General features: G+C 63.8%; 1 protein-coding gene across 1 annotated transcript in view; it reads right to left on the reverse strand.

Moving 5' to 3' along the window:
- Window positions 1-6,760: 6,760 nt before the first annotated feature.
- Window positions 6,761-13,751, reverse strand: part of LOC133751383 (cholesterol 24-hydroxylase) — a 30,882-nt gene continuing 23,891 nt past the window's right edge. The window contains exons 11-15 of the mRNA XM_062181416.1: window positions 12,418-12,502; window positions 11,741-11,851; window positions 8,984-9,072; window positions 7,177-7,243; window positions 6,761-6,931 (exon numbers count right to left, since the gene is read on the reverse strand). Of these exons, the coding sequence (XP_062037400.1) occupies window positions 6,761-6,931; window positions 7,177-7,243; window positions 8,984-9,072; window positions 11,741-11,851; window positions 12,418-12,502 (523 nt within the window). The remainder of the gene's footprint in view (window positions 6,932-7,176; window positions 7,244-8,983; window positions 9,073-11,740; window positions 11,852-12,417; window positions 12,503-13,751) is intronic.

Below are 13,751 nucleotides of genomic sequence, written 5' to 3' on the forward strand. Positions count from 1 at the left end.
AAAAAGCCACCCGGCTCCCACCTCCTCCACCTCCTCCCCCTCCCCCACTGGGCCTCCCCTCCCCCTCCCCCACCGCATTCCTGGGGGAGCACAAACCCAGCTGCTCAGAGCCTGGGCGGGGCGGCGTGCAGAATCCCTCAGGCCTGCAGAGAGAAGCCGGGGGTGCCTCAGCATCCTCACCTGGGCAGCGGCGGGGAGGGTCCGAGTGCAGCAGGTTTGGGGGACCCCTCAGGGGGTGGCTGTGTTCCAGGGAGGGCAGGGGCCAGGGAAGGAGTGCCCATCCGGCTGCCCAGGCCTCCCCCGGCCCTCTGTGCCCCTCTGAATGGGAGTCGGTTCGAGGCATCGGAGGATGCGGAGGGCACAGACGGGGCCAGAGCTGCTCCAGGGCCCAGCCTTGGGCGCCTCCGGCCCTCTTGGTGCCTGCATTTCCCCACATGTGCACGAGATGGAAGCCAAGCTCAGGGGCACCAAGGATCCCAGTGTCCCTGCCATCAGGTTCCACGGGGCAAAGGTGGGTCAGCTCTGGTCCTGCTGCACCTGCTCTGGGCTCCCCACGCCCATGGACACAGGGGCCGAGTCACTCACCTCTGGGCCTCCCCATGAGCTACCCAGGGTGCCTAGCATCGGGCAAACAGCAGGGTGGCAGAAGAGGCCCCACAGAGCCGCCTGGCCCCCAGAGGCCCTCCCCATGGCCACTGCCACGTGGGCTGTGGGACCAGGGCTGAGCGGAGCACTGGCTCCACTGGCCTCTTGGGGGACTGGGACTCGCCCAGAGCCCATCCGAGATGCGTGGAGGGGCGTCTCCCGCCCCACCCTGCACACATCTGTCTGCATCCCAAACACCCAAACACACCTTCCAGTGTCCAGCAGCTGGGGCCAGCCCCCCGTATGCAGGCCACTTCCCCTTCCTGTTCCTGGCCCCAAGTCCCTTCCTGTTTTCTTTGTTGTGGGAACGTGTGTTAGGGAGGAAAAAATAACTCGATTGCCTGTCTCTGAGGTCACGGCACACAGTGGGCAGGCGTGGCGGTGGGCGTGGCTGGTCCGTGTGCACTCTGCACGTGGCACGGGTCCGTGAGTGTGGGTGAGCCACCAGGTGATGTGTGCTCCCAAGGGAGCGCATGTGCGTGCAAGTGCCCGTGCTGTCTGCACACACGCACACCCCTGGCTCCTGCCGGCTCAGCCTGCGGCTCCCTCTCTCTCCGGCCACCATTCACGTGCCTGCTGTCCCCAGGGCTCCCGAGCATCTGGTGCCATTTTCAGCAGCTACTCGGTGGGCACCGCAAAGGCCTGGGGAGCGGGGTGTGCAGGGGGAACTGAGGTCAGGGGCCTGGGGGCAGGAATGGGGGTGCAGGCCTGGTGGTGGGAGAGAGCTCAGGGCTCCCCAGGAATGGGTGGAGGCTGTGGGCACTGGTGGGCAGGGGCTGGGGCCATCTGGAGGGGAACTGGGTCTCGCTTCTCAAGGGAGGACTTTGGAACAGGGGTCCAGCAGTGACCGCTGGCCCAGTGACTGTGTGCTTGGAGCAAGGACACCCACGCTGGCAGCAAAGTGTCCCCAGAAGGTCAGAGGAGGGTCAGGGGCCATAGGATCCCAGGTGCAGGGGCGTCTGGGTGGGCGGCCAGGATGGGGCCCTGCGTCCCACTCACGCCTCTCCTGCCCACACCTTTCAGGCCACATCCACCCAGCCCAGGGTGCAGCACCTCCTCCTTGAAGGCCAAAGGTAGCCCACCTGGGTGTGTCGCCTTGGATGGGTCAGCCAGCCGCACTGGACGAGAGGCAAGGACAGCATGCATGACACAGCGCAAGGGACTGGCCACGGCCACATCGCCCAAGCACATCCACAGCCTCAGGTTCAAGCCAACACCTCCCTCTGGCTCTGTCTTCCACACACAGGGCATCCACACGGAGCCCAGACCCACACGCACACAGAGACTCCCACAGCCTCAAACAGGGAGTCAGGGAGGCCACGGAAACAGAGAGACACATGTGCACTCGTGAGGCACACACAGTATACACACACACACATGTGCAAAAGCACTTCAAAAAGTTCCTGTAAAATGCAATGAAAAGAAGCTTATTTTAGTGTACAATAATTGAAATCCAAGGATAATTTTTTTCGGAAATGCATTTTCCATGTTTTTTAAAATCCTGTGTATATGGGGACCATACAATTTTTTTGCACCCAAATAAACTTACTCTTTTATTCTATTTTTCCAGGAACTTGGTGAAATGCTCTCCTACTCACACACAGGCACACACGCACACACGCACACACGCACACACTCCAGCAGAACTCTGGGAGCTGGTTTCCCACACGCAGGGGCTTCTGGTCCAGACCAGACACCCCTAAGCTGACCGCTGCCTGGGTGGCCTTGGGCAGCTCTCCTGGCCTGCAGGCTCCCGGCCAGGGAACAGGACTGGGAGGCCCATCCAGCTGCATTGGGCGGCTCCTGGGCTCCTGGGGGCCGCCCCCACGTGTCTGGGGTGGGAGCCAAGGTGCCACTGTCATCTGGTGAGGGAAGGTGGGGGCAGGGGCTGGAGGAGAGGCCTCCCAGGATGAGGGGGCCTGCGCTCCCAACAAGGACAAGCCCTCCCTGGAGTCGGTGGTGGGGAGGGGTGCGGGGGTAGTGGGGTACAGTGAGGCCCAAGCAGGGGCCGGCAGGTGAGGCGGCAGCATCGTCCACACTGGCTCCTCCCCCCGAGCATCTCCCACCTGGAACAGGGCTCGGGGACCAGGGCTCGGACCTTGGCCTTGCCTTGGGGCTGGGACGAACGGGCGCAGCGCCACTGTCGCTATCATCATCCCCTCTACTCTGAACCAGCAGAGGAGCCCGGCCTGAGAGCCGGAGGGGAGAGGGAGAGGAGCTTGTGACCCTCTAGAACCTTCCGTGCCCCCAGGAGGCCCAGGGTTCCCCCGTGAGAGCTGCTGCCTCCTCGGACCCCCGCCCAGCTCACAAACTCAGTGCCACCAAGCCCCGTCCAGGGCAGGCCCCGTAGCTGGACACAGCAGGGCAGGGGCCTGCAGCCCTCTGGACCCTCACCCTCTGTGAACACAGCCTCAGGGACCTGGTGGCCCCTCCTTGGGGTGGAGAGTTCCGGGCTCCCCGGCCCGGAGTGACCACGCAGCCCAGGGGTGGCCACCAGCGGGGGCAGCTAAAGGGGCAGCAGCACAAGTGAGCAGGAAGTGGGGGAGAGGCCAGGCGCTGCCACGTAGCCCTCCCCCACGGCCCCCACGGCCACGGGCCAGTCACGCCCCTGTGTCCACCCTGCCCCAGCTGCAGTCACTCCTGTGAGAAGCCACCTGCAGCTGTCTCAGCCCAGGGCTGTGGACTGAGCAGGGTGTGGTAGGAGGGCCAGGAGCCCTGCCTCAGAACCAGGGTGAAGGGCTCTGTGCCTGCTGCCCCCATGGCCAGGAGGGGCCGGCTCCGCTCCCAGCCCGGCCCCATCCACGTGGTCCTGGGCCCACTCACGCTGGCCGTCACCAGTTCTCTGTCCACCCACGCTGGCTCTAGCTGAAGCCCAGAAGGGTCACTGGCACTGGCCCCAGCGTAGAGGAAGAAGACCTCCCACCCAGCACACGTGGGCAAGGTCCTCACCCCAGGAGGGCCGGCCAAGGCCCCCCCTGAAGCCACCCTCCCACCCAGCCTGGGCCCAGAGGAGGCTCAGCGCTGATGGAGCAGGGCCTGGGGCAGGTGGATTCTCACCCAAAATGTGTGAGCAGGAAGGTGCTGGGAGCTGCGAGTGTAGACAAGACCCAAGCCAGGGTCTCCCCACAGGCTCGGTGCAGGTCTTCCGTGGAGGCCAGCCCGGTGCAGGCCACACCGGGAGGGCCTGGCCCTCCGCCCACCTGCCACAACCCGCCCAGACCCTGGCCACCGAGCCGGCCCCACGTGTGAAATGGGGACGGCGAGGCCCACCCCTCCCGGTCCAGAGATCCCCGCAGGGTGGGGCCGGCCGCAGAGCAGCGGCGAGCGCTGCGCCAGGGCGCCACCGTGCGGCACTTCTGGGGACGGCAGGCTTTGCCGCGCGGCCCGGAAGGAAGCCTCACCCGGACAGGTGCCAAGCGCCAGGCTGCGGCGGGCGCTCTGAATTCCAAGGCGCCCCAGGAAGTGTGTCCTCTTAGTCGTTCTCCCTTGCCCATGGAGAAACTGAGGCCCAAGCCCATAGACAGTGATGGGTGGGGGCTGGGTTTGGGGGCTGCCAGGCCTTGGGTTTCATCCCACCCATCCTGCCTAGGCCTGGGGGTTAGTGGCCCAGGGGACTCCTCTGCAGCCAGGGCCAAGAGCCACCTGCCCCTCGAGAAGCCACCGTGTGGAGGAGGAAGCGGCTCAGCAGGCAGCGAAGCCACTGCTGGCCTGGCATCCTGCATGGGTGCCAGTTCCGGTCCTGGCTGCTCCACTTCCTTTCCAGCTCCCTGCTCATGTGCCTGGAAAGCAGTAGAAGATGATCCAAGTGCTTGGGCCCCTGCACCCATGTGGGAGACTCGGGAGAAGCTCCTGGCATCAGCCTGGCCCAGCCCTGGCCATTACAGCCACTTGAGAAGTAAACTGGTGGACAGAAGGGCTCTCTCTCTGTCTCTCTGTCTCTCTGTCTCTCTGTCTCTCTCTCTCTCTCTGGAACTCTGCTTTCAAATAAATACTTCTTTAAAAAATGAAGAAGGCTGGGCCGGCGCTGTGGCTCAGCAGCTTAACACCCTGGCCTGAAGCGCTGGCATCCCATACGGGCGCCGGTTCTAGTCCTGGCTGCTCCACGTCTGATCTGCTCTCTGCTATGGCCTGGGAGGGCAGTAGAGGATGGCTGAAGTCCTTGGGCCCCTTCCGGAGACCCGGAAGAAGCTCCTGGCTTCAGATCAGCGCAGTTCTGGCCATTGCGGCCATCTGGGGAGTGAATCAGCGGATGGAAGACTCTCTCTCTCTCTCTCTCTCTCTCTCTCTCTCTCCCTCTCTCTGTAACTCTGTCTTTCAAATAAATAAAACAAATCTCAAAAAAAAAAAAAAAATGAAGAAGGCTGCGGCCAGCCAAGGCCTGCAGTAACAGGGCAGGTTGAACCCATGGAAGGCCACGCAGTGCCAAGGGGTGTAGGTTTGAGTTCTGACTGCATTGTGGCCTTGACATTCCCACCTGTGAAATGGACATCTTCAGCACCCGTGTCCCAGGAGGATTTGAAGAAATGCTGTGCAGGCCCAGCCTCGGCCCTAGACAGGTCTGTGCTGCAGCGGGGGTGGCCCGTGTCCAGGGGAGCTGACCGCTGCAGACTCCTGCAGTGCTGAGGCTTGGGGGCCTGAGAAGGAGGTGCTGTCTGGGGGTGGGGGCGGGGCAGGCGGCAGGGGTGGGGCGGGGGCGGGGCAGGCGACAGGGGTGTGGACGGGGCTGCAGAGGGCAGGTGAGCGAGTCACAGCAGGGCTGCTCAGGCTGAGGACCAGGGTGAGAGCGGGAGGCTGCAGCAGCATTTGGGTGGCCGTGAGGAGGGGCTGCATCTGGGCAGGGCATGGGTGGGCTTGGCTGTGAGCGGGCAGGGGGCCCTGGGGCTCCCGGGCAGGCAACTGCAGACAGCAAGGGTGGAGAGGGCCTGGCCAGGTGGCCAGGTGGCCAGACAAGGCCAGCGCTGCTGCCCAGAGGCTGGGTCAAAGTGAGTCGTGTGGGTGTCCACAGCCTCCTCCGCTGGGGAGAGGAACCAGACGCGAAGCCAGGCACGAGTCCCCTCTCCCTGCAGCCCCACCTGGAGCTCTGCCGTGCGGGGTACGCGCCTGCCTGTGCCCCGTGCCCGCCCCCAGCCTCAGTGGAGATTACCGCCAGGACTGAGAGCCCAAATGGGTCGACAGCAGCACAGCTCCACGCTGCCCGGAGGCAGAGAAGGGGCCCTGTGGGGCGCACGCACCCCAGCCAGGGGTCTGCGTAGACACCAGCTCCCGAGTGTGGGGGGGAGGAACAGGCGCAAGTCCTTTACCCGAGACGGACCTCGAGGCCACACCCACCCAGTACCACCAAGGCCCTGGGCAGGAAGGAGTGGTCTCTCCCACCCACCACCCACTGTGGGGGTGGCAGGCCCGTCAGTCAGCTGCAGGAGGCCGGGTCTGCAAGCTCAGCTCCAAGTCCGCCCCGAGGTGCCCACCCCCCACCCTGTCACTCACCTGCAGCCCAAACACACCCAGCACCGGGAGCTGCGCCAGGTTTCAGGGGAGCCCCAGCGTCTCCCCCTCCTGCAGATGGACAGACAGAGGCGCGTGCACCACGGCCAGGTCATGCATGCAGTCAACACGTGTTTATTGAGCATCGGCTCTGTGCTAGCCCCTGGGTGAGCACAGGAGGCTCAGAGACGAATCACAAGCAGACCCTGTCCTGCAGGCGCTCACGGCCCGCAGGGCAGCCGGTCACTCACGATACAGTGTGGTCAGTGTGGCGTTAGAGGTAGCACAGGTGACCGAGGGAGCACAGAGGAGGGGCCCCTGGCCCGGCTGGGGGTAGCAGGGAGGGCTTCCTGGTGGAGGTGACACCCGAAGGGCTTTAGAGGGTGAGCAAGAATTAGGTTGCCTTGTCTGAGGGAGTGTGCTAGGCAAAGGTCAGAGGTGACAGCAGCTGGGAGTCAGGCAGGGCCCGTCCAGGAAGGACCAAGGATTCAGCAGGCGAGGGGGACGAGAGGCGGTGGCTGGCAGAGGCCAGCAGGGAGCCAGCGTGGGGGGTGCTGGGCAGGGTGGTGGGCAGGTGGTGTTGTGGGCAGCAGAGGAGGGCGGAGGAGTCCCGTCCGGTCCTGCCCGGAGCCCCTCAGCAGGGCGGGGGTGGGGGCGTGGGCTGCCAGCGCCGGGGCCGCAGGGTGCAGAGCACGGGGTCCAGCGGCTTGAGTGTGGCCTGCTCCTGCAGCCCGAAGCGCTGCCCGGGCACCAGGTGGAACTCAAGCCGCTGCAGCAGCTTGGCCATCACCACCTTCACCTCCATCTGGGGGGCGGGCAAGGGTGAGGGAGGAGCAGAGCTGGGGGGTGGGGTGGGGGAGGAGCAGAGCGGGGGTGGGGGTGGGGGAGGAGCAGTGCTGGGGGGTGGGGTGGGGGAGGAGCAGAGCGGGGGTGGGAGTGGGGGGAGGAGCAGTGCTGGGGGGTGGGGTGGGGGGAGGAGCAGTGCTGGGGGGGTGAGCAGCCAGCGCCAGGCCCCTTCCCCTCCAGTCTGGCCCGGGTTCCCCCTCCTACCTGAGCAAACTGCTGCCCGATGCAGGAGCGGTGGCCCAGGGAGAAGGGGAAGTAGGTGAAGCGGGGCCTGCAGGAGGGGAGCCCGGGACCCAGGAGACGGTGAGGACGCGGCCGCACAGAGGCCATCGCCGGCTGACTCTGCTCCTCCCAAGCCACCCTGCAGGAGCTGCCTCCCCAGTTCACACGGCACCCATATCCCGAGTTCACACGGCACCCACATCCCATCTCACATGGCACCCACCTGCACACAGCACCTCGCATCCCATCTCACACAACACCCGTATCCCCATCTCACACAGCACCCGCGTCCCATCTCACATGGCACCCATGTCCCACCTCACATGGCACCCATATCCCACCTCACACGGCACCCATATCCCATCTCACACGGCACCCATATCCCATCTCACACGGCACCCATATCCCATCTCACACGGCACCCGCATCCCACCTCACACGGCACCCGCATCCCATCTCACACAGCACCCGCATCCCATCTCACACAGCACCCGTGTCCCACCTCACACGGCACCCGCGTCCCATCTCACACAGCACCCATATCCCCATCTCACACGGCACCCATATCCCCATCTCACACGGCACCCATATCCCACCTCACACAGCACCCGTGTCCCACCTCACACGGCACCCGTGTCCCACCTCACACGGCACCCGTATCCCACCTCACATGGCACCCGCATCCCATCTCACACGGCACCCATATCCCATCTCACACAGCACCCGCGTCCCACCTCACATGGCACCCGCATCCCATCTCACACGGCACCCATATCCCCATCTCACACGGCACCCGTGTCCCACCTCACACGGCACCCGTGTCCCACCTCACACGGCACCCGTGTCCCATCTCACACGGCACCCGCGTCCCATCTCACACGGCACCCGCGTCCCACCTCACACGGCACCCGTGTCCCACCTCACACGGCACCCGTGTCCCACCTCACACGGCACCCGTATCCCATCTCACACGGCACCCGCATCCCATCTCACACAACACCCGTATCCCACCTCACACGGCACCTGCATCCCCACCTCACACGGCACCCGTATTCCATCTCACATGGCACCCGCATCCCATCTCACACAGCACCCATATCCCACCTCATATAGCACCCGCATCCCATCTCACACAGCACCCGTGTCCCACCTCACACGGCACCCATATCCCACCTCACACAGCACCCGTATCCCACCTCACACAGCACCCATATCCCATCTCACACAGCACCCGTATCCCACCTCACACGGCACCCGCATCCCATCTCACACAGCACCCATATCCCCATCTCACACGGCACCCGTGTCCCACCTCACACAGCACCCGTATCCCACCTCACACGGCACCCGCATCCCATCTCACACAGCATCCGTATCCCACCTCACACAGCACCCATATCCCATCTCACACGGCACCCGTATCCCCAGTTCACAAGTCGAGGGACAGGCTCAGCGAGGCACAGCAGCTCGCCCCAGGTCATCCGTCCCTTGTGCCCGGCTCTGGGCAGAGCCTGGGTCTGGACTCAGGGACCTGTCGCTGGGGCCCAGCTCTCCCCACCGCTGCTTGGGTGCAGGGGTGGGCCACGGGACTCCCCTTCCCCAGATAGGAGCCTCGAGGCTTCCCGGATGAAGAGCAAACCCCAGTGCGGCCACCTGAGCAAGTCACTGAGCCCCCCAAGCTGACATGCCGGGGGGGGGGGGGTGGCTAGACGCTGCCTCAGGCCCCAGGCCACTGTGACTGTCCTCCTCCCACCAGGCCCACTCACACACGGCTCCAGGAGGGACTTACTTGGGTGCGCCGGGGCTGAAGCGGTCAGGGTTGAAGGTCAGCGGGTCCTCAAAGTATGTGTCCATGCGCCCCATGACATAGGTGCTGAACTGCGGGCAGAGGAGCCGCATGCTCTGGCCCCAAGACCGGTCCCTCTCTGCCTCCCGACCCCCACAGCCACCCCAGGGCGTGGCTCGGAGCAGAGTGCCCCCATCTCTCCACCACCCCCTTAGTGGGGAGTGGGATTCCACTGCCCCCGGGAAAACAGCCCAGCTGAGTGTGCTGCAGTTGTCCCCTTTCACAGATGAGGGAGCCGAGGCCCAGAAGGCCCTGGGCAAACAAGCAGCCACGCCGAGATGCAGACTCAGGCCTGACCCTGTCCAGACCCCAGGAGCTGCTGCTACTCTGGCTTCAGTGGGAGTCGGGGAGGGAGCCCCACACACCGGTCTCCACGTGTGAGGTAAAATGGGTCCTGTGACGGGCTGGGGAGTGTCCCCCCAAGTCCATACGTGGGGGTCTATTTGGGGAGAGGGCCTTTGCAGAGGTCACTGGGAGGGGTCCTAATCCAGGATGACTGGGGTCATTCTGAGAGAGAGAGCGAGAGGACACAGACACGTGTGACACAGACACGTGTAACACAGACATGTGTGGCAGAGTCCACGTGAACACAAGGCAGGCAGGCGGCCTCTGCACACCTGGCAGAGAGGCCACAGGAGCTACCAGGCCTGCTGGACCTTGGCCACGGCCTCCTGGCCTCCAGGACCGTGAGAAAATACACTTCCGTTGCTCCTCACTGCCGCCAGGGCAGATCCCTACCTCACAGCCACAAACAAAACCAGCTCCAGGCGCACACAAAGCTCTGCACAGCACCAAGAAAAGACGGACAACCCCGGAGGGGAAACGGGGCCATGGAGGGCGTCCAGCTCACAAGGAACCGGCAAAGTGTGGATCAAGACCACCGGTAACACGTGTGCCCCTACGTGGGGAAAACTTACGGAAAATTCACATTATGAAAAACTATGTAAGGATTTCATTTTTTCTTTTAATTTCATTTTCCATGAACTTTAAAATAATGGTTATTTATTTGAAAGGCAGAGACAGACAGAGGTATTCATCTACTGATTTACACCACAAATGCCTGCAACAGCCAGGGCCGGACCAGGCTGAAGCCAGGAGCCTGGGACTCCATCCGGGTCTCCCATGTGGGTGGCAGGGGCCCCCAAGCACCTCAGCCATGGCTGCTGCCTCCCAGGGTGCACATGGGCAAGAAGCTGGAACCGGAAGTGGAGCTGGGATGTGAACCCAGGACCTCCGATGTGGGATGCGGGCCCTGTGCCACGCCCCCACTCTTCCATAAACTTTTTGAAATGTCCTCGTGTCTGGTAGGCAAAACATAAGAAATTGGACCCAATAAAGTGTGGGGGAGGATGAGGAGCAACAGGCTCTCCTGAGTCACTAGTGGGCTGCGCCCACGTTGGCACAGCCTCTTCGGAAGACAGCTTGGCCTCAGTTTGTGAAACCGAACGTTTGTGTGTCCTACAGGCCGGCTCTCCCGCTCCCAGGAAGGCGCCGGCAGATGTGTGTGCTCCTCGTGCCGGGACAGCAACCAGCCAGAGAGCAGCCCCCGAACTGATGAGCCCTGGGCAGACCACCGGGCAGCACCGTCAGGGAGGGGGGCCGGCTACAGAACGCTGAGGGCACCAACCCCAACCTCAGCAGTCACCATGCTGACCAAAAAGCCCATCTGGAAGCCACCACCTGCAGCGCCGGCATCCCATACCGGCGCCAGTAGAAGTCCCGGCTGCTCCACTTCCTGTCCAGCTCCCTGCTAATGTTCTTGGGAAAGCAGCAGAAGACGGCCCAAGTGCTTGGGCCCCTGCACCCACATGGGAGACCTGGATGGAGTTATAGGCTCCTGGCGTCAGCCAGGCCCAGCTCTAGTCCCTTAGTCATTTGGGGAGTGAATCCTAGGATGGAAGATTCTCTCTGTCTCTGCCTTTCAAACAAATAAATAAATAAATCTCTTTAAAAAAAAAAAAAAGTAAGTCTGATACATCACTTTCTGGGCACACACACACACCCACACACACACACAGAGCGAGAGTGAGAGAGAGAGAGAGGGAGAGGGAGAGAGGCCAGGGAATGGCAAGCTTAAAGCTCAAGGAGGCAATCACTTTGGGGGCAGAGGGAGGGCAGCCTGCCCAGGGAGGGTGGGGCGTAGGGAGGTGGTCAGGCCTGCATGGATGCCTGTGTGGGCGGATCCACGGACAGAAAAGGAAAGGAAGTGACAAGTAAGGGAGGGGGCAGGGGCGGAGGCTGTGGGAGGAGGGGCTGGAACAGAGAAAACCAGGGCCAGTGTGGGTCAGGCATGACCTGGCACAGCCCAACTCTGCCCCTTGCCTGCCGTGTAACCCCAGCAGAAGCGCCTGGGACCCCTGAGCCTTGGCGTCCTCAGCTACAGACGGGGCAGCTGCCCTCCTGCAGGAACCGCACACCGGGCAGCGTGAAGCAGAGGGCCTCCTGCGGTCACAGAGACAGCAAAGGGGAGGGCACAGGGAGACCCCTGGACGTCCCTGAGCTCAGTGGTCAGCCCCGGACTGGCCACCCAGGAACCGCACGCCGGGCAGCGTGAAGCAGAAGGTCTCCTGCGGTCACAGAGACAGCAAAGGGGAGGGCGCAGGGAGACCCCTGGACATCCCCGAGCTCAGTGGTCAGCCCCGGACTGGCCACCCTGGAGCAGGCAGCCAGCCCGTCAAGGGTCCCCATACTCCCACGCACCAGGAGCGGGGTGTTGCCGGGGACTCTGACCCCGTCGATCAGGGTCTCCTCCTCCAGCAGGCGAAAGGTGCCCCAGGCGGGCGGGTACAGCCGCAGTGACTCCTTGAGGACCTAGAGAGGCCGGGCGGAGATCATGGGAGAAGTCAGGGACTGCGGACAGCCCGAGGTGGCCCAGCTGAACGTGCACCCCCAGCGGGACTGGGTCCCGGACCCCCGCCATCAGCCTCACTGACATGTCCAACTCTTCGGGTGACAGATGGAGAAGCTGAGGCCCCGAGGGAGAAGGAAGTTGCGCAGAGCCTCAGTGGCAGGGCTGGGACCAGGGGCCAGGGCTCCCAGCGACCCAGGGGACCACAGGCAAGAGGGTCCCTTTGTGCTTTGTTGCCTAGGGAGGGTCCACCGAGCCTGACTCCATGGGGGAGGCCAGGCCCATCTGGGAAGCACAAATGCGGCCCATGCACCCCCTGCTGGCCTCCTCCCTGGCTGCGTGTTGGCTCTGCCCGGGAGGCCCTGGCCTCTGCTAGTCTGGGGCGGCATGGGCCTTGGGTGTCTGCAATCCCCCAGCGCAGCTCAGGTGCCACCCTATGAGTGCCACGGGGCTCAGGGAGCTGGGGGTCCCAGGTCTGAGTCGAAGGACTGCCCCCCCCCCCAGCCACTGCTTCTCTCCCACCCCACACCTGGGACAAGTACTGCAGCCTCCCCAGGTCCTCACAGTCCAGGTGCCTCTTCGAACCGACGACCTCGTCCACCTCGGCCTGCAGCCTGTCGGGTAAGACGGGGTCAAGTTCATTCCAACAAGACTTTCCCCTCCATTTGTTGTAAGAAGTGGAGACGGGGAGAGGGGGGAGGGGTTCCCCAGCTGAAGGCGCCGCCTGCTCCACGGTGACAGACACCCAACACGGCCTCGCCCAAACACAAGGCCCGGCAAGAGAGGTGAGTGTGCTGGCGGCCCTGAAACACCGCCCTTTGTGTCTGACGCTTGGGGCACGCAGCAGAGCCACGCGTGGAGGTGCCCGCTGTGGCTATCCACAGCGGCCACAGCTGGAGACAGCAGCGCGAGGCAAAGCTCGCGGGTGAGCGAACCGTTTAGGTTACAATGCCGGGCAGCGGTGCCAGCGCGCCACTTCACCCGCAACGGGATGGCTGCTCTCAGCAGACCACAGCGAGGGTGGCCAAGCATGCACCCGGCGGCTGGCTGACGCAAGGCAGCCGCTGTGGGAAGCAGCAGGTGCAGCCCGGCACTGGACACGGCAAGGCCAAAAGCCCCCCAAAGGAGTGGACAGCAGAGACTCAGAGACAAGTGTGCATGAATGGTAGCATTTCCAGGCCCAGAAGGTGGAAGCATGCGTGGACGGCTGGACAGAAGGGCAAAAGCTCAGTGGGCCACGCTCGTATGGAAAAGGCGGCAGGTCTGACATGGGTGCCAGCACACAGGCACCTCGTGGACACAGCGCCGAGTGGAACCAGCCAGGCACGGAGGACCGGTCCCGTGTCGCTCCACCCACCACCCGGGCTGCTTGGAACAGAAACTGCATGGAGAACGGTGGCCACCAGGGGTTGGGGCACAGGGGCTGTGGCTTGAGGCTGGGAGGGGACGGGGGTCCTGGAGGGGAGGGCGCCACGGGGAGCCACACTGAGGAGGTGCTTCCCGTCACCCTGCGCACGGACGCAGGATCAGACCATGCATCCTGAGCCCTGTGCCTCTCAGCACAGCTGTAAGAATGATGCATTGGGAAGCCACCGCAGCGGGGGCGGGGCTGCCATCGAGTTCACGGTGAAGACTCGCGTGCTGCCTGGGGGTCTCCATGGTGGCTTTGCTGTTGTGAGCGTTCTGCCTTGTCGGGTTTTTAGTGAACTGCCGGTCACAGTGATGTGGGTTTGATATTCTCAAACAGCCTTTCGCCTCCACCCACAACGCCCGTTACAACCCACCCGGCGGTCAGGCCCACCCAAGCCCGTGGGCCCTGACTTAGTCCATCTCTGCCCCACCCTGGAGGAGCCCAGTACAAAT

This window comes from Lepus europaeus, chromosome 22, assembly GCF_033115175.1.
Source record: "Lepus europaeus isolate LE1 chromosome 22, mLepTim1.pri, whole genome shotgun sequence".
Lineage (NCBI taxonomy): Eukaryota > Metazoa > Chordata > Mammalia > Lagomorpha > Leporidae > Lepus > Lepus europaeus.